Source organism: Mercurialis annua, linkage group LG5, assembly GCF_937616625.2.
Source record: "Mercurialis annua linkage group LG5, ddMerAnnu1.2, whole genome shotgun sequence".
Lineage (NCBI taxonomy): Eukaryota > Viridiplantae > Streptophyta > Magnoliopsida > Malpighiales > Euphorbiaceae > Mercurialis > Mercurialis annua.
Window position 1 is genome coordinate 6113860 of NC_065574.1, and position 23838 is coordinate 6137697.

The 23838-nt window shown below is 34.7% G+C and overlaps 3 protein-coding genes and 1 pseudogene across 3 annotated transcripts; 3 read left to right on the top strand and 1 right to left on the bottom strand.

Annotated features, from left to right (window-relative positions):
• Positions 1–921: 921 nt before the first annotated feature.
• LOC126680176 (leucine-rich repeat protein 1-like) lies at positions 922–3495 on the top strand. Its single transcript, XM_050375231.2, has 6 exons — positions 922–1175; positions 1831–1902; positions 2099–2242; positions 2727–2798; positions 3169–3234; positions 3339–3495. Exons 1-6 carry the CDS (start codon positions 958–960, stop codon positions 3373–3375), a joined length of 609 nt encoding a protein of 202 aa, XP_050231188.1. The 5' UTR covers positions 922–957; the 3' UTR covers positions 3376–3495.
• A 1672-nt stretch (positions 3496–5167) lies between these two features.
• On the bottom strand, positions 5168–14286 carry LOC126680407 (putative disease resistance RPP13-like protein 1; annotated as a pseudogene).
• Positions 14287–15655: 1369 nt separating this feature from the next.
• On the top strand, positions 15656–17561 carry LOC126680784 (protein SENSITIVITY TO RED LIGHT REDUCED 1). The gene is made up of 2 exons (XM_050375966.2): positions 15656–15835; positions 16561–17561. The coding sequence occupies exon 2, from the start codon at positions 16641–16643 to the stop codon at positions 17481–17483; it is 843 nt and encodes a 280-aa protein (XP_050231923.1). The 5' UTR covers positions 15656–15835; positions 16561–16640; the 3' UTR covers positions 17484–17561.
• LOC126680783 (putative disease resistance RPP13-like protein 1) lies at positions 17257–22031 on the top strand. Its single transcript, XM_050375965.2, has 3 exons — positions 17257–17341; positions 17910–21152; positions 21565–22031. Exons 2-3 carry the CDS (start codon positions 17933–17935, stop codon positions 21582–21584), a joined length of 3240 nt encoding a protein of 1079 aa, XP_050231922.1. The 5' UTR covers positions 17257–17341; positions 17910–17932; the 3' UTR covers positions 21585–22031.
• Positions 22032–23838: the final 1807 nt, after the last annotated feature.

Consider the following 23838-nt stretch of genomic DNA (forward strand, 5'->3'; position numbering starts at 1 on the left):
AAAATGTGGGCTTTTCATTTTAAACAAAATAAAGATGGGCCACGTAAAAGAAAAGGAAGGAATGCATGGATCTTCCTTTCTCATGCATGGAACATTTTTATTTTATTTTTATTTTTAAATTTAATAATACACACTAAATACAAATCGGATCACGATCGAATCAACGAGCGACTAAAATAAAATTAAATAAAAATATATAATAATAATAATTATAAATTAGTTAAAACTTGACGGAATGCAAAAATTTATAATTAAAGTTTAAAAATAATTTTAAAAAAATTACGGGATATTACAATTTGTAAATTGTTGACGACGATAAAAATTAAAAAGAAAATAATAAAAATAAATAAAAGATATCTAAAACTAATCAAGTAATTGCATGATATTATTTCTTGTACATAACCACTATTGGAAATCCTGTTTTTAGTCCGTCGCTAGAAATAGTCGTCGCTAAAATGATTTAGCGACTCTGTCGGTAATTGGGGCGCGCTAAATCATTAGCGACGTAAAAAATAATCCGTCGCTAGCTATTCCCTCGTTGTCAATTTAGCGATATTGATAATAGTCTGTCGCGGTTCCTTTCTCGCTAAAAACAAGTTTTCTGGTAATGAATTTCACTAAAAAGAAGTCAACCCGATATTGGTAAAACCGTAAAAGGCATGACAACATTATATTCATAATCATTCCGAATTGCACAACAAAATATGGAAAATCAAATCCTTAGCATGTTTGATTTTATTGGTTCTAGAACAAAATCAGAATTAATTAAAATTCCTTAAAAGCTCAACACTAGGAATTAGGCACGATCTAAATTAAACACATAAAATAGAAAGCAATCAAACAATTAAAGAAATTATAATCCAATCGACAACAATAATTTACATTTATTAACGTTTCTCTATAAATATAGAGACCCCCCCATAAAATTTCCCATTCATTCAAATTCAGTAGGCAAAAATGGCATCAATTATGAGTAGTATATTTATATTGTGTGTAGCAATAATTCTGACATTAGTTCCGGCCGGGTATGGGAACGGTGAAGGAGACGCATTGACGGCCCTGAGAAGTAGCCTCTCGGATCCTAATAATGTGCTTGCAAGCTGGGACCCGACCCTTGTTGATCCCTGTACTTGGTTTCATGTCACCTGCAATGACCAGAATCAAGTTACTCGTTTGTATGTTTTTTTATAACCTTTTATTTTATTAATTTATAAGATTTTAAAAATTATTATAATATTTTTAACATTAAAAGGGAGATAGAGCGGCTCCACGAATAACTTCTTTGTTTGAACAAAGATTCGACGCGATTTTTAAATTTGTGTCTTGGGGTCAAATGAATACATCTTAATATTTTTGGGTCAATTAGATTTTTAAACTTTTATTTTGCAATTAAATAGATCACTTCAGTCAGTTAGGTCTCCAAATTTGTGTCTCGGGGTGAGATAAGTCTGCGTTTGAGGTGTACAATTTTGGGGTTATTAGACCTAAATCAAGAGAGTCGGGGATCTAATTAACAGATAAAATTAAAAATGGCTTAAAATGACTTATTTAACGCCAAAAATACAAGTTTGGGATCTAATTGACAAAAAAATAGAGTTAAAATATATTCATTAGACTCCGAGACACAAATTTAAAAGACGAGTCGACCGTTTATTTTTTTTCTCTTTTCGATCAACTGTTTTGTTTTCTATTTTTTTGGGATAAAAGTATGTTCGACGCAAAAAATATTCGAAAACAAAATGCTCAAATATTTTCAACACAGAATCTGGTGATATATTTATTGCATATTTTAATAGAATTATTTGTTGTTTTTGATGTTTTAATGAACAGAGACTTGGGGAGAGAAAATCTGAGCGGGCACCTCGTATCTGAGCTTAAAACGCTGCAAAATCTGGAATATATGTGAGTCATTGTTTCAATATCAATAATTTTGTAGAGAGATTGTCATTATTTTAATGACGTGTTATTATGTGATAAACTTAGTGCACGGATGACGTGCTGAACTTAGTCTACCTAAGAATTTCTCAATTTTATAATTTGATTTATATTTTTTTGTATTTTTAGAAAGAAACAAAATTGACGTATTTAGTTAATGCAGGGCCATGTATGGGAACAAAATTAATGGAAATATTCCTGCTGAATTAGGTGAATTGAAGAGCCTAAAAAGTCTGGATTTGTTCGAGAACAACATTTCAGGGACCATTCCTCCTTCCTTGGGAAAAATGAACTCACTCTCTTTTTTGTAAGTTTGATTGTCCAACATTAAGCAAATTACGGCTTAATTTCTTTTTATGGTTACTAAATTACATCTTTTTGTACAAAATGTTAAGCGATGTTTTAATTTTTAGATTTTATAACTAAATTTCTATTTTTCAACAATTATCTAATTAATTATAATCAATAAATACATATGTGGCCGACGGATTGTCTGCATGACAAAGATGGGATATATGGCAATCTATCGGGCATATAAGTAATTATTGGACAAAATTGATTCTGTAACCTCTAACAAATGAAATTTCGGTTATAATTTTGGAAAAATAGAAGGTTGATTACCAAATATAACAAATGAAATTTCAGTATTATATTGCAAAAATTAAATAGTTTTAATGACCACAAAAATATTTAAACTAGTAAAATCATTAAATATCTTGAGATTTTGTAGCATATGTTTCATATTGCAATTCATATAACTTCTCTTCTGATTAATATTTCTATTTGCACAGACGACTCAATAACAACCGATTGACCGGAACCATTCCCTCCGAACTTGCGAATATGTCAAACCTCAGAATTCTGTATGTATTTTTCTTATTCCACTAATTAATATAGCTTTTATTTTATCATAACATTCAAAAGAAATAGTATTTTCTCCGAGTAAACATAAAGATGAAAAACTATAATAAATAAAAGTAGGGCCGATTTGAGTATGTAGTTTAAGTTACTTTTGCACCTGACCACTTCGTAGATACACCTCTTTTAAACAACATGATGTAAAAAAACAAGATTTTTTTTTTGATAATTAAAAAAACAAGATTTGTTTGAGTTTATACGAGTTTGAGTCAATCAATTTAATCTATTCGATTAGTTTATCTGTTCGATTAGGAGTTCTAAATAATATTAACTTGAGCGTATAGATATTGATCAATTCCATTCTTTTTATCATAGGGATCTGTCGAACAATGATCTTTGTGGAACAGTACCTCCAGAACTTGAACACATTCCTATTAAATAGTGAGCTTCTGATTTATTAACAACTTTTTTATTCTTGAAATTTATTAACTAATAATCGATATAAATTTAGATTCACTTAATTTTGTTATCTGTTATATGTATAGCTTGGATAATAATCCTCGACTTGGACATCCATGCTGAGCTTCACCGTGAAGATTGAAGGGAGCAAGTTTTACAATAACCTTATGCTAATACTATTTTTTTACTTTTTCTTATGCGACTTTATAATATCATTATAAATTTAGTATTTAATTTTCATATCATCCCTAGCCAAATTTTATGTTAATTTTCTTTTAAGGCTTATGGGATTTATAGGCTGTTTTGATGCGTACGCCTAACTAACGAGACTCTCAAACATGCTAGTTTTATTTAATAATGGGATGCACATAATGAATGTATAATCATTTACAGTAAGAAATGTGAAAAGGACAAAAAGTACAAAATTTAGTATGTATAGTAGGGATATTTGCAAAGCAAATTTCCATATTTAACTTTTATAGCGATTTAATTCCAATGATCCAAAAATTAAGAAACAAATTTCAACCTTTTTTATTTTGTAAATTGTAGTATAAACCGTTTTCCGGCAACTTTGTGCATATGTGGCAGTCATATTAAATATGTTCATATTAAATCCCAACGTTTTAAAAAAAATTCAAATAAAATCCTAACCTTTTATGTTTTTGCACTTTATAGTCTTAAAAAAGAGCGATGAAATTGTCAGAAAACTGATTAGGGCTATAAATTACAAAAATAGAAAAGGTTGAAATTTGTTTCGTAACGTTTTAAATATTATAATTAAATCGCTAAAAAAGTGAAATGTTGAAATTTGTTTTGTCAATATACCAATATTAATATGTCCTCTATTTGCATTTATATTAGTATATAATTTTTCAAAAAATGGAGTATTTTTGTAAATATTTTTAAAAACAGACTATTTCTTATAATTTCTCTTTATTTTATGTGCTATGCACGTGCCTCCAACGTAGGGGTGAGTATTCGGTTGCGTCGGTCAAAATCGAAGCGACAACCTCTCAACTGAATTTATCGTTCGACCGAATATCTAAAATCTAACCGAATGTATAAGAAATGTGGAGGTTTTTTTTGGTGATTAAGCTAAAAATATATCATTGACAAGACCCTCTCTTAAGTTATTACACGACTACCTATCAGAATATTCAACATCAAACTAATTAAAATCGAATTCAAATTTATGATCCATAATAAGGAACGCACTGGTTTAAGGTAAAATGTCAGTCTGAGGGTATACTATGATATGGTGCTATAACTACTCAAATTACCATTTTCAAACAATTTATCCATCCAACACTATCACAAAGCATAATTACTCATTCCACCAACCACATAAAAAAGATATTATCACTTCAAAAACAACAACAGGACATAAATAAAACATACACACAATCTCAAGACTCCAAAAGCTCACATTTGCAACCAATGAACAAAATAAGCTAAAAAACAATCATTTGATTTCTAAAAATAACAAAAGACGTGCGGTATTGTGGTTATTGATTGTAGTAATAAATACAAAAAGGCCAGTTTAACAAACAAACATAACTACTAATTCAATTAAATTCAAAGTTGAGAAGTGAGAACCCTAAATTTCAATCTCGAAATCTTTTCTTAACAACATTTTAGGTTACTAATGTAAACATATAATGAATATCCAACAAAAACAAAAATGACAACAATTCTCAACTCCCTTTACTATAAAAATCAGCATTGAAAGGATAAAAATTAAAAAAATTACCAAATTTCGAGCGTTTCTATTTTTATGCCTAAAAGACATATTTTTTACAAAATCAAGTAATACAAGAATAAAAAAATGATTATCTTCGACTATATTTAACTCTTTTAGCAATACGCAGTTTCAAAAGTAAAAAAAAAAAATTGAAAAATGGAAAACAAAAACACATAGATCAAAGCAGGTGCGGAGCATGATTTCATTGATACAATGAAAAAAATTCTAGCTATTTAACAAAATGAGCACAGACATAGCTAATAGTAGCAGAAACAACTGTAAACAATAATCTTTTATAGTGTAGATGCTTTTATAATTCCACCCTTCTAAATTAGTAATAACATGTCCACAATCAATTTCATAATTCATGGACACATGTCAACATCTCAATAATCTTATACATGCATTTCCAATATCACACACTATCTCTGTCGGTCGGTCTCCACCACCGTCCACCACCACCGTCCACCACCTCCGCCCACCAATGTTATCTGACCACTGCCGGCAACTTTCAACCACCGCAGCCGACCTATGTCGACCATAGCCGGACACTAATGGCCACCGCTGGCCACCACTAGCCCTTGCTGGCCATTGCCGGGAACCGCCAGCCCCTGCTGGCCACCGTCGACCATCACCAATTACCGCCTCTGGCCATCTCCGACTACCTTCGCCCACCTCGGGCAACCACCTCCGACCCTTAACTGTTGTCCACAAACATCTTAAACATGAGATAGTTTCGGATAAAAATATTTCAAAGTATAAATGTAATGTTATTAAAATACTTTGCATAAAAAAAATTCAGCTCATTGCAGGAACAGTGAAAATAAACTTCATAATAACCAAAGTTGTTTACCTAAAACGGAACTGTGTCTGTATGATTGGGGAAACTTCAGCTCATTGCAATCTCGTGCAGCTCCTTTAAAAGGAATGCCTAGCACCTCCATTGTGTCCATTAGCAAATATATGGAGCTCAAGGATTTAAATTCATGAACACTGAACCGGTGTTGCCCAGAAGACAACTTTTTCAACCGAATAGAACCAGCTTTCATCATCCATCCTATCATGATTTTTATATCGTTCAGGCCAGTAACCTCCAATATAAAATTCAGTGGACCCAACTGTTGATTTGTGCAAACAATGAGTTGTAATTGATCAGAAGACTCTTGTTCCAGCAATAAATCACGAGAATCATCATATAACCTCATTCCAGTTATCGCCGGGGCTCTTGGAAGTGAAGTGGCAGCTAGTTGATGACATCCTACAATCTTCATCAGTGTTAGAGATGGAAGATGATCAGATACCATCCGTGTTAGATCGGGACACTCCCGTATGTATAGCTCTTGAAGGAGAGGGAAAGCTCCATGTTCATAAGAAAGCCATTCATGCCAATGTAGCATTCTTTCAAACTTTAAAATTCTAAGACATCCGAATGACTTCTTCGTGTTAGTCAAGGATGAGCAACTTCCGTAAAACTCTTCACCAACAACCACTACTCGGTTGAAGTCTATGATTGACAGTTCTTTGAGAGAAGGTAACTGCCCAAGTGGTGGTAATGAAGTAAAATTTTTGCATCCGTTGAGCTCCAAATGCACAATATTTGACGAACAGGCTCCTATCCAGCTTGGAAATTCCGTGCCTCCATAACCAATAATGAAAAGCTCTGCCACATTAGTGTGAGGTTGCAATTGATCAAGCAATTCTCTATCATGCTCTGGATTCTCCGTTTCGCCATTCCATTTAAAGGTCAACCTTCTCAATAGTCTCTTGACCTTCAAATTGGCTTCTGAAGCTTCGCCAACATTAGTAACATTCTGCAGATTCCTAATGTAGATTTCTCCCTGTAGATCTTGAAGCCCTCCCAGCTCTTTAATGCTCGATCCACACTGTTTCCCTACAATGAAATCAGTCAACTTTTGAAGCTTTGCTAGTTTACCCATTTCTAATGGCATTTCTTGCAGCTTTGTTTCTGATATATCAAGATGGCACAAGTGAATTAGCCTTCCCATGTTGGTTGGCATCTGAACAAGATTTCTGCACCCTTGTAGTATTAGAGTTCGCAAATCACATAAACTACCAATAGATTCAGGCAACCTTTTGATTGATGTTCGGAAGAGATCCAGGCATCGTAGATGTATCATATTACCAATTGAATCAGGTACCACGGTGAGGTTTTTGCACTCATGCAAGATTAACGTTTGCAAATTGTACAAAGTGCTTACAACTTCTGGCAACTTTTCTATGGATGTTGAAGAGAGGTCCAAATATCTTAAATGTTTCAAGTTGCCAATTGTGTTAGGCAAATCAACTATGTTACGGTAATGGGATAAAGATAATACTCGCAAGCATCTTAATTCGGGTAGTAAATTTAGAAATACCTTAGTATCAATGTATGTGTTCTGACGCGGCTGAGAGAAGTCCAAAGGGAAGAAGGTACGCAAAAACTTGGCTTCATAAATAGCCTGGAATTTCTTAGAAGAATCATGTTTCGTACTTGTGTATGATAAATGACGAACTTTTCTCGAAATATTGCTCATTTTATTGCCATCCAATCTGAAGGAAAACTCTCCTGACACAAACACGGCTAGGTCATGTATAAGGTCATGCATAACGAAGCCTGGCTGAGTGCCACTTGAATGCTGAAAGAATGACCTTGACACAAGATCATTAAAGCACTCTACTCCTACTTCTTCCAACTCCTTATTTCCATCAGGGTGTGGAAGAAAACCCTCTGCCATCCACAAGAAGACCAATTCCTTCCTTTTGAAGTTATAATCCTTAGGAAACATCGCGCAATAAGCAAAACATCGCTTCAATTGTGATGGGAGATAATGATAGCTCAACCCTAGAGCTGGAAGGATGTTATCATTTCTCAAATACCACAACTTGCTGTTTAGTACCTTCTTCCACTCTTCTGCATCAGTCTCGGATCTCAAAAGGCATCCCATTGTCTTTGCAGCTAATGGTAATCCCTTGCATTTTCTCACTATTTCTCTGCCAATTGCTTCTAAGTCTTCATGTGCATCAAGATGTCCACCGCCAAACGCATGTTTTTCAAACAAGGACCAACAATGTAGTTCACCTAATTCCTTCAAATGATGAGTTAAGCCACTGCGCATAACTCGTGCTACCCTCTCGTTACGTGTTGTGACAACAATTTTGCTCCCCTTAGCCCCAAACTTCAATGGCGCTAATAAAATGTCCCAATGAGCATACTGATCATTCCAAACATCATCTAGAATGAGTAGAAATTTTTGGTTCATAAGTATCTCCTTAACCTCTAATTGAAGATGATTAAAATTATGAATGTCACTTTTGCTCCGACTAAAATCCTCAAGAATGTCTTTTGTCACCTTAGTAACATCAAATTCTTCTGAGACACAAAACCATCCTCTGTGATGAAAATGTTCGGCTACCCTCTCGTCATTGTAGAGAAGTTGAGCAAGGGTCGTTTTACCAACGCCAGCCATACCCACAATGGTAATTACATCCGGGTTGTTGCTATTTTCATTCTCCAGTAGGAGAAACTTCATTATTGCTTCTTTGTCTGAAGAAATTGAGAGAGAAGAAGAATCTTTATTAACAAGAAAATAACTGTTTTCTCATTACAGAAAAATAGAGTCAATCAAGCTCTTATATATGAGCTTGATGATCTCACCAGATTAACTCTACAACCTGAAAAACAGATTACAAAACTCTCATAACCAACTAACTGCCTTCTAACAAACCAAAGCATGCAGACCTCATGACTTTGACAGCTGGAAACAACTAAGCTGCTGAGCTGGGAGATGACAGCTGGAGCTAAGCTGGAAAAGGACAGCTGGAAGAATGACAAGTCATATTACGCCCCCTCAAGCTGGAGCATAGAGATCAAGAATGCTCAGCTTGGAAATTGCTGTAGAAAAAGCAGTAGGAGCTAAGGACTTAGTGAAACAATCTGCTACTTGATTGTCTGTAGAAACTGGCAGCAAGTGAATGAGATTGGATTGCAGTTTTTCTCTAACCACATGGCAATCAATCTCTATGTGTTTTGTCCTTTCATGGAACACAGGATTCCTGGCTAACTGAATTGCAGAATTGCTATCACAGTAGAGTTGAAATGGTAAAGAAACAGACTGCTGTAAATCATGAAGCAGATATGCAAACCATTGTAATTCACAGGTTAAGGAAGCTAAGGCCCTGTATTCTGCTTCTGAGCTAGACCTTGAAACAGTGGTCTGCTTTTTTGATTTCCAGGAAACAAGAGAGTCACCAATGAAAACACAGTAGCCAGAAATTGATTTCCTAGAATCTGGGCAAGTTGCCCAGTCTGCATCAGAAAAAGCTGTGACTTTGAACTCTTGTTTTGAACTGAAAAATAGACCTTGACCAGGAGATTGCTTCAGATATCTCAGAACTCTATGAGCTGCCTGAAGATGATTGACAGTAGGACAATCTAAGAACTGTGATAACTGCTGGATAGAGAATGACAAGTCAGGCCTGGTATTACACAAATAAAGCAGTTTTCCTATCAACTTCCTGTATTCTGAATTATCTTCCAATAAATCAGAATCATTTTTGTGTAACCTCTGAGCTGCAACCAGAGGAGTAGGAACAGACTTAGAATTTAGAAAACCAGTATCTTTCAGAAGGTCTAGGGTGTATTTCCTTTGAGACAAGTTAATGCCTGCTGCTGATCTGGCTATCTCAAGACCTAAGAAGTACTTCAAACTTCCTAGATCCTTGATACTGAAGGTTGAATGAAGATACTGCTTAATGTGTGTGATTTCAGGAAGAGAATCACTAGCTAATATCACATCATCTACATAGATTAAAAGAGCTATGAAATGATTACCAGAAGACTTGATTAAGAGAGAAGGATCAGAGTCAGCTTGATGGAAACCCTTGGCTAATAAAGCAGAAGTTAGTTTTGCATTCCATTGCCTACTTGCTTGTTTAAGCCCATATAATGACTTCTGTAACTTGCAAACTTTGCCAGTTGAAGTGTGTTGAAAACCAGGGGGAAGTTTCATGTAAACTTCTTCACATAGGTCACCATGTAAAAAGGCATTATTTATGTCTAATTGGTGTAAGAACCAATTGTGTTTTGCAGCTAAACTTAACAGGACCCTTATAGTGGTCATTTTGGCAACTGGAGAAAAAGTGTCTTGGTAATCTACTCCCTCAGTTTGAGTATATCCTTTGGCTACCAATCTGGCTTTATGCCTCTCTATAGTTCCATCAGCTTTGTATTTGATTTTATACACCCATTTACAGCCTATTGGCTTCTTGCCAGCTGGAAGATCAGTAACCAACCATGTAGAATTTTGTTCCAGGGCTTGAATCTCATGTTGCATAGCATCTTTCCAGCAAGTATGCTGAATTGCTTCATTATAGGTTTGAGGTTCTACTGAGCTGTCAAGGTTAAGAGCAAAGTGTTTATGTGTTTTGGACAGTTTTTGATAAGAAAGAGCTGTTGAAAGACAATGTGGACTAGTGTGTGGTTTAGAAAGAGATGCTGGTATAGAACAGGTGTAGTCTTTTAAGTGAGTTGGTAAATGAGTAGGTCTAGTTGATCTCCTTAGTGCAGGAAAATCAGAGGCAGGGAAGATTGAAGTAGGTGGTGGTGTTGGTGATCTGGTGGTGGTGTTGGTTAAATCTGGATTCCAAGGATTAGAAGGGGTAACAGGTGGTGAGGGTGATGAAGGTAAGGTGGATAGCAGATCCAGACTCAGATCATATGGAGAAGTTGATGTATTAGATATCAACTGATCTGGTGATGAATATGGAAACACAGTCTCATAGAACTGCACATGTCTGGATATAAGGATTTTATGCTGTAACAAATCATAAAGCACATATCCTTTGGTGTTTGGTGGATAACCAAGAAAAACACCTTTAATGGCCCTTTCATCAAATTTCTGTCTGTGAACCTTATTGGTACTAGCAAAGACCAAGCAACCAAAAACTTTAAGGTCATTAAATTGTGGTGGAATTCCATAGAGTTGCTGATAGGGTGTGTGATTTTGGATAATAGGTGAAGGAGTCCTATTAATCAAAAATACTGCATGCAAAACACAATAATTCCAAAATTCTAAAGGTAAAGAAGATTGGAACCTGAGTGCCCTGGCCACATTAAGAATGTGTTGGTGTTTCCTTTCTACTCTACCATTCTGCTCTGGAGTATAGGTGCAGCTTGTCTGATGTATAATGCCATGTTTCTGATAAAAAATTGGAGAATCAAACTCAAGTCCATTGTCAGACCTCATGACTTTAATGGACTTAGAAAATTGAGTAGCTGCATAAAGTATAAAATTCTGCAAGTGCATCCTGGTTTCACTTTTATTTCTCATAAAGAATACCCATGTATACCTGGTAAAATCATCCACAACTGTAAGAAAGTACTTGTAGTCATTAATAGATTGTGTAGACATAGGTCCCCAAATGTCAACATGAATCAAGTCAAACATAGAATTTGAACTTGAACTACTAATTGGAAATGACAATTTTCTTTGCTTAGCAAAGTGACAAGTATCACAAACATCTGTAAAATCATCATTGATTGTAGAGTCTAGTTTTTTTAAGAGTTTGAGTCTGGAGTTTGATAAATGTCCCATACGAAAATGCCATAGCTGAGAATGTTTCTTTTTGTTGTCTTGATAAGTTGCTGCATTGCATCTCTTCTGATTGTAACTGTTTGCAGCTAACAGATAAAGCCCCTCTTTCTTTTCAGCCAAACCAATCATCCTCCAATTGGTCACATCCTGAATGTAACACAATTCATGATACAAGATTAAGCACATACTCCTACTTTCAGTAAGCTTGCTGGCTGAAATCAGATTGAAATCAAAGACTGGTACATAGAGCACATCATTCAATATCAAATCAGTAGACAATTCAACTGATCCTATATGAGTTACTGCAATGAGCTGTCCATTTGGTAACTTTACACTGACATTTGATACAGGTTTGCTGGTTTTGAAAAAATCAAAATTGCAAAGTATGTGATCTGTAGCTCCTGTATCTAAGATCCATGTGTTTCTATAAGTAGAAGCACTAAAATAGCATGAGTGAATTATACCTTCATTTTCCTTAGTTGGTTTGAAATGAGACACCAGAGAGTTGACTTGAGCAACTTCTGAAGCTTTTGATTGATTACTTGACTGGATCAAATTCATTATCTTGTTGTATTGTTCAGGAGTAAAAGGAAAAACCTTTCCTGAAGAACTATTGTCTGTGTTAAACTGGTTGTTCTGTGCTTCATTCATGTTTCCTTTCTCACTGGAATTCTGATCAGAAAAACTGTCACTTTGAACTTGATTAGCATATGAAGTTTCACCTCTATTATCCCTTCTGAATCTTGACTGAAAGCCTGGAGGATATCCATGCTTCCTATAACAAATGTCAACTGTGTGACCATCCATTCCACAGAAAGTGCATACTTTCTGCTTATTATTCCATGATCCAGTCCAATTTCCTCTTCCTCTAAAACCCCTATTCTGATTCATTCCTCTTCCTCTCACATAACAAACATTTGATTCATATTCATCATTATCATTATCATCTGATTCTGTCTTTGCCATAAAAACATTAGACTCTCCACTAGTCTTTCCATTTTCTCCAGAACTTTGTCTCTCATGTTGAATTATCATTGCAAATACTTTGTTTATAGGAGGTAAGGGTTCTAGCATCAATATCTGAGTCCTCACATTAGAAAAATTCTCATTTAAACCTTTCAAGAACTTAATCACTCTATCATTGGACTGGTGTTGCTTGATCACATTAAGTAATCCACATGAACACTTTGGATTGCAAGTACAAGTAGGTAATGCTCTAATATTCAGTAATTCATCCCACAGAGACTTCAACAATGTATAATACTCTGTTACAGACCTAACATTTTGCCTTAAACTGTAAATTTCCTCCTGAATATCTCCCATTCTATAAGCATCTCCTTGTGAAAATCTGTCTTTGAGATCAATCCAGATCTCTAAAGCAGTGTCTAAATTCGATATACTTTCAGCAATTGTACTGGAAACAGCTCTATATAACCAAGACATCACTAATGTATTACATCTCTCCCAAGCATTAAACATATCATCATCTCTATCAGGCATAACAATGGATCCATCAACAAATTTGTATTTATTTTTGGAAATCAAGGACATATGCATAGATTTAAACCAAGAACTGTAATTACTACCATTCAAGACCTTAGTAACAAGATTAAGAGAAGGATTTTCACCAGGATGCACAAAATAAGGACTTGAGAGAGATTCCTCTGCTCTAAACGTCTGATTCGCCATTGTTAATGTTCTTCCAAGCTTTGCTATGATCTTTGCAAGCTCTGCTATAAAAATCAACTCAGAAACTGGTATAATCCAGCTCTGATACCATGAAGAAATTGAGAGAGAAGAAGAATCTTTATTAACAAGAAAATAATTGTTTTCTCATTACAGAAAAATAGAGTCAATCAAGCTCTTATATATGAGCTTGATGATCTCACCAGATTAACTCTACAACCTGAAAAACAGATTACAAAACTCTCATAACCAACTAACTGCCTTCTAACAAACCAAAGCATGCAGACCTCATGACTTTGACAGCTGGAAACAACTAAGCTGCTGAGCTGGGAGATGACAGCTGGAGCTAAGCTGGAAAAGGACAGCTGGAAGAATGACAAGTCATATTATTGTCAACATCCCTACCATAAACACCTAATTCATCAACAAGAGAAGTCGTTGGTACCCTAGATGATGATGGATTCTGCCCAATGCTCTCCCTAAGACCAAGAGCACCCTTTTGGTTTACTAAGTATTCAAGCCTCGCAAGGGTTAGTTGTAACTGTGTTGCTGGCGTCTTTCTAAATGGATTAAGAGAAGAGAAAAAGTCCCATACCTTTTTTTCCCATTGCCCTGCTTCCAACTTTGATTGTAGAACCCCATAAGCAATCTCATCCAACAAGTCATCAGCTTCATAGGCAGCATCTTTGAGATTATTAAGCCAGTTCTTCACAGCTGGCTTGCTGATCTGCTTCTCCTCTGCATCATCAAGCACTCCATCGACAGAGTTGAGCATTATATTCAACTTCTTCAGCAATTCATCATCAAGCTTTCTCCCTTTGAAGAAGTCGACTACTTCGGGAGAAGCCACCTATCAAATAAAACTTGGAGAAAAGCAGAGAGAAAGGATCCTCCTACCAATGCAACAGCCATTGTTTCTCGTCTTCGCAAGGTATCGAAAAGTAAAGAGATAGGTGATCAAGGAGCCACAGCAGAAGAAGTAGAAGAGAACAGCTGATAGATTTGATGCTTAGAGTTAGTTGACTTTCAGCCGAAGAAGACTTTTCATTTTTAACATAGCAGTTATAAATAATTCAACTTCTCAAAAAGCTGTTAGGCTAAGTCCATGATAGTATTGTTATTTTCCCCTTGCATGTAAAATCACATTAAATAAATAATATCCTCATTATTTCCAATGAAGTCTTGCAAGCAAAGTAATATCCTCATTATTTTCCGATGAATCAAATTACATGGTAAATATCAATTGTTAAGCAAATGCAGATTTGTCTTATGATCAGTTCAACCTTCTAATAATGGCTTCATATTCATCAGTTTAAATGTGTTTCCACAGGATTCCTATTATATCACCCCACTTAAATTTAATATGTCTTTTTTTTTCTCTCGAAGTTATGGCCAAATTGTATTCTTTTTATCACAAGATTTAGACATTTTTCACCGTTCTAACAAAAAATTATCGATAACCTAAATAGAATTAATTTAAATAGCATAAATATAAATTGAATAGATTGGGATACTCTCAAGTTCAAATGAACTTAAAAGGATCATGTTTATAATCTACATTGTTCATTGTAAAATGAACGGTGTAGATTAATTTGATCAAAATTGTACCTTTTTGATCTACACCGTTCATTTTATAGATTAATTTATAATGAACGGTGTAAATCGTGAACATGACCCCCTCAAGTTCAAAATGAACTTGAGGAAATCCCAAATCAAATTGAATATAATTATTGCATAAATATATAAACTAAATCAATATGTAGAAACTAAAAAAAGGAAAAATTATTTAAAATTGGAGATGGTTTAATTTTAAATGAGAAAAAATAAAAACAAATTCAGGGACTGAAGTGAGAAATTGAGGAAGATTTTAGACAAAAGAATTTGTACTCACACACGGAAACGGAAACGGGAAACGGAAACGATACGAAACGGACACGGGGAAACGAAAGTTTTTCAAAATGGAGGACACGAAACGTGGGGAAACGTGTAAATAACAAAAATATAAGGATATATTTATAAAAATATTATCTAAATATTTATGATAATTAACAAAATAATTCATTCTAATATACTAAATATTTAAAATTTTATAAATATATAAAAAAATATAATATAATTCACACAAATAAGTATATTTGATGTATTATGGGCAATGCGAATGTAAAATTTATGGGTAACTAGTTAGATTTTTTTATTTGTGGGCAATAATTTTAATTTTTTTACAAATTATTAATTTTTACAATTTACGGAAACGGCCCGAAACGTTTCGTGCGGGTGTCCAAAAGTTTCCGGTTTCCGAAACGTTTCCGAAACGGGAAACGCAACTTTGTCGAAGTTTCCGTGCTTCATAGCTCACACAGAGTTAAATTTTGGTTATAAGAGAGAATTGGAAAAATTTAGGGACTTCTAAAACAATTAAAAGATCTTGGTTGAGAGCAGCCCTGGCTAAAAGCTACAACCTGCAACACAAATCCGCCGCTGCTCCACCGTGCCTCCACCAGCCCCCGCGACCGCTACAGTAGAGGCTTAAGTGGCTGATATTTATCACTGCGGGGCTTCGAGTGTAAGCTTCTTTTAATCTCTGTTTTCTGCGATTCACTTAATAAAGCACTGTTTCTCTTATTTAATTCTCTTTTTGTGTAATTGCCAATCCTTCATAATAAGAATTGTTAGACTGTAATTATTGTAGTAACTAAATTCTGTGTGTAGTGAGTCACATTCCTTACACTTTAAAGCTTTGTTCATGTGGCATTGTTGCTGATGCTGAAGCCTTTTTTCGATTACTGGGGATTTGGTTATCTTCTTTATTGCTACCTGCCTACCTTGATTTATCTGAAAAGTATTTGGGGAATTCATGGAGGGAAAGAGAGGATAAAAAAAGATTGGTGTTTGGGTGTAGGATTAGGGTTAGGGTTCAGGCAGCAATAGATACTTAATTGAATGATTTCATGCATATTCATCAAGAAAGTGTTTGATGATAAAATTTTACAGAAGCTAGCTGAGTTTAGAACTTAGATCTGATGGAATTAATAAATTGAGATTATGAGTGTCAAGACAAGGAAGCAGATGACCGCTAGTACATATTCAAAACAATTAGTTTTGAATTATTGTGCCTTAAGGAAAACCCGTGAAATCCGAGGTTTGACAAGGAAATATACTTTTTATTCTTTGCTTTCTTATTCAGTGACAAACCAATATCATTTGATAATGTAAATTTATTATTTATTATTTATATAATGTAGGTGTGTTTATATAGTAATTTCTCTGATACAACTTCTCAAATTGCAGGTGTGGGCATTGTACTGTTAATTCAACAATCCACTATCTCAACCCTGCAATAAAAAGTCAGTGCAGTTGGTTTAACTGCGATGGCTGCTTCTGCTAAAATCCTAACTGTTGACAACCATACACGTGATGGAGAATGGACAGTTGTTTTACCCCGTCGTGGCAAACAGAGGAGAAAGTTTCCTAAGCTCATGACCCCAGAAGAACAGCAACAGCAACAGGGGCAATGGGTTCCGGAGGATCTTGAATCTGATTCAAACAGGCAGTCTAAGTTGATAGAGAAGATGAAGATTTCTATGAAGAAAGTAGAGAATTCTCAGTTCTTTCGGACCCTTTTGGAACAAATCCGGACTCCAGAAGTTTTGGGCTCTTTTCAGAAGGTTCTGGGCTCGGAGTTAAAAATGCAGATGGTAATATATGGTATTGGTAGTATTGAATCATATGAAACCCCTCGAATCCAGCTGAGCGCTGCAATCTTGATGAAAAATGAGTTTAGTTGGATTGGGGACATAGAGGTTTTTGATCCAATTCTTTCTGCTACAGAATCTTGTGTTTTGGAAGCCCTTGGTTGTTCTGTTCTATCTGTAAATGAGCATGGTCGTCGTTGTGCTGCAAAGCCAACTCTATTTTACATGCCGCATTGCGAGGCAGAGTTATACAATAATCTTCTTCAAGCAAACTGGGACATGGAGCTGTTGAATTGTATTGCATTATTTGGAAATAGCTTTCAGGTGTATCGATACTTTTCCGAGTTTAGGAACTCAACTATTGTTAATTCATCCAGGTATATTATGTCTGTTCGAGAATTCACTTGTGAGTATAAAATCAAGACAGATTCAGATGACTATTTTGCCGCATTTCATGATTCAAGTTGGCATTTTTTCAGCCCTGATCAAAAGACAGAGCTGCATTTGCTTAAAAATTGATATTATCATGTAATTTGTTAGAAACTATATATTTATTCAGACGGAATATTTATTTTGAACAATTCATTGAAAAGAGTACTACTTTGCGTGCAAGACTTCATTATTCAACCTGATTCATCTATTAGCTCGTTATTTTTTTATGTGATATGTGAAGTGAATGGAGGGTGTAGAAAAAAAGTACACTAGGAAGGGCAAAATAGTAATACAAAGACAGAAGTGGGACAGGGTTGTTTATAGATTCATTTAATTTGTGAATTGTCAGAAAGACATTATTTATGACTACGTTAAAATTGAAAAGTCTTCTTAACATCTTTTTCAAACTATAATAATTGGAAAAAGAACTCTGAGCAGAGTTTCTATCATCTGTTATCTTCTTCTTTAGTAGTTCCTTAACTCTTCCTTGATCACTTATCTCTTTGCTTTTAGATACCTTGCAAAGAGGAGAAAGGATGGCTGTTGCTTTGGTAGGAGGGTCTTTTCTCTCTGCTTTTCTTCAAGTTTTATTTGATAGGTTGGCTTCTCCCGAAGTAGTCGACTTCTTCAAAGGCAGAAAGCTTGATGATCAATTGCTGAAGAAGTTAAAAATAATTCTTAACTCTGTTGATGGAGTGCTTGATGATGCAGAGGAGAAGCAGATCAACAAGCCAGCTGTGAAGAACTGGCTTAATAATCTAAAAGATGCTGCCTATGAAGCTGATGACTTGTTGGATGAGATTGCATATGGAGTTCTACAATCAAAGTTGGAAGCAGGACAACTGAAAAAAAAGGTATGGAACTTTTTCTCTTCTCGTAATCCATTTAGAAAGACGCTGGCAACGGAGTTAGAACAAACCCTGGCGAGTCTTGAGTATTTAGTAAACCAAAAGGATGCTCTTGGTCTTAGAGAGAGCATTGGGCAGAATCCATCATCATCGAGGGTACCAACAACTTCGCTTGTTGATGAATTTGGTGTTTATGGTAGGGATGATGATAAAGAAGCGATAATGAAGTTTCTCCTACTGGAAAATGAAAATAGCAACAACCCGGATGTGATTACCATTGTGGGTATGGCTGGCGTTGGTAAAACGACCCTTGCTCAACTTCTCTACAATGACGAGAGGGTAGCAGAACATTTTCGTCTCAAAGGATGGGTCTGTGTCTCAGAAGAATTTGATGTTACTAGGGTTACAAAAGACATTCTTGAGGAGGTTAGTCGGAGCAAAAGTGACATTCATAATCTTAATCAGCTTCAATTAGAGGTTAAAGAGATAGTTATGAACCAAAAATTTCTACTCATTCTAGATGATGTTTGGAATGATCAGTATGCTCATTGGGACATTTTATTAGCGCCATTGAAGTTTGGGGCTAAGGGGAGCAAAATTGTTGTCACAACACGTAACGAGAGGGTAGCACTAGTTATGCGCAGTGGCTTAACTCATCATTTGAAGGAATTAGGTGAATATCATTGTTGGTCCTTGTTTGAAAAACATGCGTTTGACGGTGGACATCTTGATGCACATGAAGACTTGGAAGCAATTGGCAGAGAAATTGTGAGAAAATGCAAGGGATTACCGTTAGCTGCAAAGACAATGGGATGCCTTTTGAGATCCAAGACTGATGCAGAAGAGTGGAAGAAGATACTAAACAGCAAGTTGTGGTATTTGAGAAATGATAACATCCTTCCAGCTCTAGGGTTAAGCTATCATTATCTCCCATCACATTTGAAGCGATGTTTTGCTTATTGTGCCATGTTTCCTAAGGATTATAACTTTAAAAGGCAGGAATTGGTCTTCTTGTGGATGGCAGAGGGTTTTCTTCCACAGCCTGATGGAAATAAGGAGTTGGAAGAAGTGGGAGGGGAATGCTTTAATGACCTCGTTTCAAGGTCATTCTTTCAGCATTCAAGTGGCACCCAGCCAGGCTTCACTATGCATGACCTCATACATGACTTAGCTATGTTTGTATCAGGAGAGTTTTCCTTCAGATTCGATGGAAATGATATGAGTAACATTTCAAGAACAGTTCGTCATTTGTCATACACAAGTACGAAACGTGATGCTTCTAAGAAATTCCAGGCTATTTATGAAGCCAAGTTTTTGCGCACCTTATTTCCTTTGGAATTCTCTCAGTCGCGTCAGCATACATACATTGACACTGAGGTATTTCAAAATTTACTACCCGCATTAAGATGCTTGCGAGTATTATCTTTATCCCATTATCATAACATAGTTAATTTGCCTAATTCAGTTGGCAACTTGAAACATTTAAGATATTTAGACCTCTCTTCAACATCCATAGAAAAGTTACCAGAAGTTGTGAGTGCTTTGTACTATTTGCAAACATTAATCTTGCATGAGTGCAAAGACCTTGCTGTGGTACCTGATTCAATTGGTAATATGATTCATCTACGATACCTGGATCTCTTCCAAACATCAATCAAAATCTTGCCTGAATCTATGGGTAGTTTATGTAATTTGCGAACTCTGATACTACAAGGGTGCAGAAATCTTTTTCAGATGCCAACCAGCATGGGAAGGCTAATTCACTTGTGCCATCTTGATATATCAGACACAAAGTTGCAAGAGATGCCATTAGAAATGGGTAAACTAGTAAAGCTTCAAAAGTTGACTCATTTCATTGTAGGGAAACAGCGTGGGTCAAGCATTAAAGAGTTAGGAGGGCTTCAAGATCTACATGGTGAAATCTACATTAGGAATCTGCAGAATGTTGCTAATGTTGGCGAAGCATCAGAAGCCAATTTGAAGGCTAAGAGACTACTGAAAAGGCTGACCTTTAAATGGAATGGCGAAACGGAGAATCTAGAGCATGATAGAGAATTGCTTGAGCAATTGCAACCTCACACTAATTTGGAAGATCTTTACATTATTGGTTACGGAGGCATTGATTTTCCAAGTTGGATAGGAGCCTGTTCGTCAAATATTGTGCATTTGGAGCTCAATGGATGCAAAAATTGTACATCGTTACCACCATTGGGGCAGCTAACTTCTCTCAAAGAATTGTCGATCATAGACTTCAATAGAGTAGTGGTTGTTGGTGGAGAGTTTTACGGAAGTTGCTCATCCTTGACTAACACGAAGAAGTCATTTGGATGTCTTAGAATTTTAAAGTTTGAAAGGATGCTACATTGGCATGAATGGCTTTCTTGTGAACATGGAGCTTTCCCTCTCCTTCAAGAGCTATATATACGCGAGTGTCCCAATCTAACAAGGATGATATCTGATCACCTTCCATCTCTAACTTTGACGAAGATTGTAGGATGTCAACAACTAGATGTCACTTCATTTCCAAGAGCCCCAGCGATAACTGGAATGAGGTTATACGATGATTCTCGTGATTTATTGCTGGAACAACTGTCTTCTGGTCAATTACGACTCATTGTTTGCACAAATCAACAGTTGGATCCACTAAATTTTATATTGGAGGTCACTTCCCTGAACGAAATAGAAATCAAGATAGGATGGATGATGAAAGCTGGTTCTATTCGGTTGAAAAAGTTATCTTCTGGGCTATACCGATTCAAAGTTTATGGATTTAAATCCTTGGAATCATTAAATTTGCTAATGAAGAAAATGGATGAGCTAGCCATTCCCTTAAATGAAATTGAAGTAGAAGATTGCAGTGAGCTGAAGCTTCCCCAATCAAACAGTTTGTGTTTAGGACTACATTCAGGTAAACAACTTTGGTTATTAAAAAGTTTATTTTCATAGTTCCAGCTTTTGGTGCGGGTTCATACAGAACTGAGTCGATTTTTTACTTTCAAAACCGAATTATAAGGGTGTAAAACTTTTCAAATTGAACCGGTCGGTTTTTTGGTTCTGTTTGCATTGAAATTTTAACAGAAATTTTTTTATGTCTAAAACCCGAACCAAACCAAAAACCTGATACTTTTTTGGTGTCAAACCAAACCAAAACAGAATTTATCAGTTCAGTTTGGTTATTTGGCCCCAATTCTTATAATCACTTGCTTCGGTAACTTGCAGAAACATTTTATTAATAACAAAAATTATTTTTTGTGGCCTTTCAACTGTTTTGAAATCATTTTGGAGCATAAAAAATGTTAAATTCTGGATTCTTGTTGCAGGGATCAGCAGTCCGAAATGATGACTAGAGATGATACCAACGATACCAACAACACTGTAGCATGAAAGTCAAATTGAGATGCAGCAGCTTTGTAATGAGCTTCTGCAACTTTGTTCAGAAGATGTCAACTGATCTCCTATATCTGTAGATGTAAGTCATAAGGTCAGACAGTTGGGCATGAAAGTGATAGTGAGGCTGAGGCAGCAGCGCACTGATTTAGACTGACGCACCTTTGAGGGATGAAATAACCGTTGCTGATGATGTCGCGGTAGGTGGAGTTGCTGAAATAACCGTTGAGAACGACGCACTTTTGAGGTTATTGCGGAGATACAGTAAGTTTTAGTTGCACACACTATAGATTGCTCAAACTGTGCATATTTTTCTGGTAATGCTTTGTACTTTAGCATTGTAATGCTTTGTTAAAACATTTGATGGCATTTTGATAATTATGCTTATTTTAGCTTATAATTGGACTAATGGTGCTTGGTATTAGCATGCTGTAGATACACAGGATGAAAATGACTTGTGCCTTACTTTTACTTCAGACCCGCCAATTTCTTCACTTGCTTGAAAAGTAGCATTTGAAATGAACCAACTAGAAAAGTCGGATTAATTATCCTACATGCTATTGTACAATTTATTCTTATTTATTTCATTTATAATTCACATTTAATTGTCAGGTATCTTCTTTCTAATATCGAGACATCAACTACAAAATTATTTATGTTAAACAAAATAACAATCTGTATTATTCTATAATTATAGAAAATCCAAACATACAATATACATATTCCTTTAATTTTCATAATCAAAATTCGTACTTCTATGTTTATTAAATATAAATAAATTATAATCATATTTGTCAATATTTAAAACATAAACCCCAATTTTTTTTTTAATTGTATACTTCATTTGTCCCATTTTAGAATATTAAACTTGCTAGGTCACTGAGTTATATTATTATTATAGAAGGGGTAAAAAACGGTCACTAACTTATCGAAAGTTATGTATTATATAGTATTTAATATCCCAGGTTATAATGCCTAGACCTCTCCAAATATGTTTTAAAATTGCATATTTGATTTTCAACCTCTTTAATCATTAGTTCCATCTGATTTAAATATGTATCGGAAGAAAGTTGTCACATGATGCACAACTCAATCTCTAATTCTATAAATAAAAAAGCAAATAAAAATAATTATATTTGTATTAATTTGGCGTAATTGTTCAAATAAACTTGAATTTTTTTGACTTTTTCTCTTTATATTTTAAACTTTTAAAATCGTCAATTTTATTCTATTTCAATTTCAATTATATTCATTTTTCACATTTGAGTGTTTTCACTCTAAAAAATATTCAAATATACCTTTTTTATTTGGCGTTTGGTCTAAATAAACTTTTAATATTTTAAAATATATTAAAATTTGAGAATATATATTAAATATGAATGACATATGAAAAAATTCAAGTGAAAATACTTCAATTTAAAAAAAATGGATATAACTGAAATTGAAAATTAAAAAATATGATAAAATTGACAAATTTAAAAGTTTGAGATATTAACGAAAAAATAATCTTTTTTTTATTAAACCTATTAATTAAGGATATTTTTGATGTTAGTTTATATTGACTAGGAAAAATGTTGAATTTCATATATGTAATGGTTTGAATAACGGGTGAGATGAGATATATCATTCCATGAAATAAATATTCATGAAAAAAAACAGCTATTTAAAGAAAATACTATATTTAATTTGAGGAATACAAAAATTATTTAATGATTACTCATATGACAGTAAGTTTATAGAATTGTTATTCTATTATTTCTATGAAATAAATATTCTTTTAAAATGAAATATGGTATAGGGTGATAGTATTTTGAACCGGAGGTAAATCGTGATTTTTTTTAAAGGCCAAATGTTGTAAAAAAAGTCAAACCTTTTATAAAAATTTCACAAAAGTTCTTATCTTTCAATTTTGTCGATTTTGGCCAAAAATAAATTATTTGGTTTCAATTGTGGTCCACTCTCAATTTCATTTCAATTTTACCTATGTGACGCCTACGTGGCATGCGCATATATTGAAAGGTCGGGATTTTTGTGAAACCAAATAATCCATTTTTGGCTAATATCAACAAAATTTAAAAGTCGGGACTTTTATAAAATCAAATAATCAGTTTTTGGCCAAAATCGACAAAATTTAAAAGATCAGGATTTTTGTGAAATTTTTGTAAAAAGTTTGGCCTTTTTATAACATTTGGTTTTTCTGAAATATG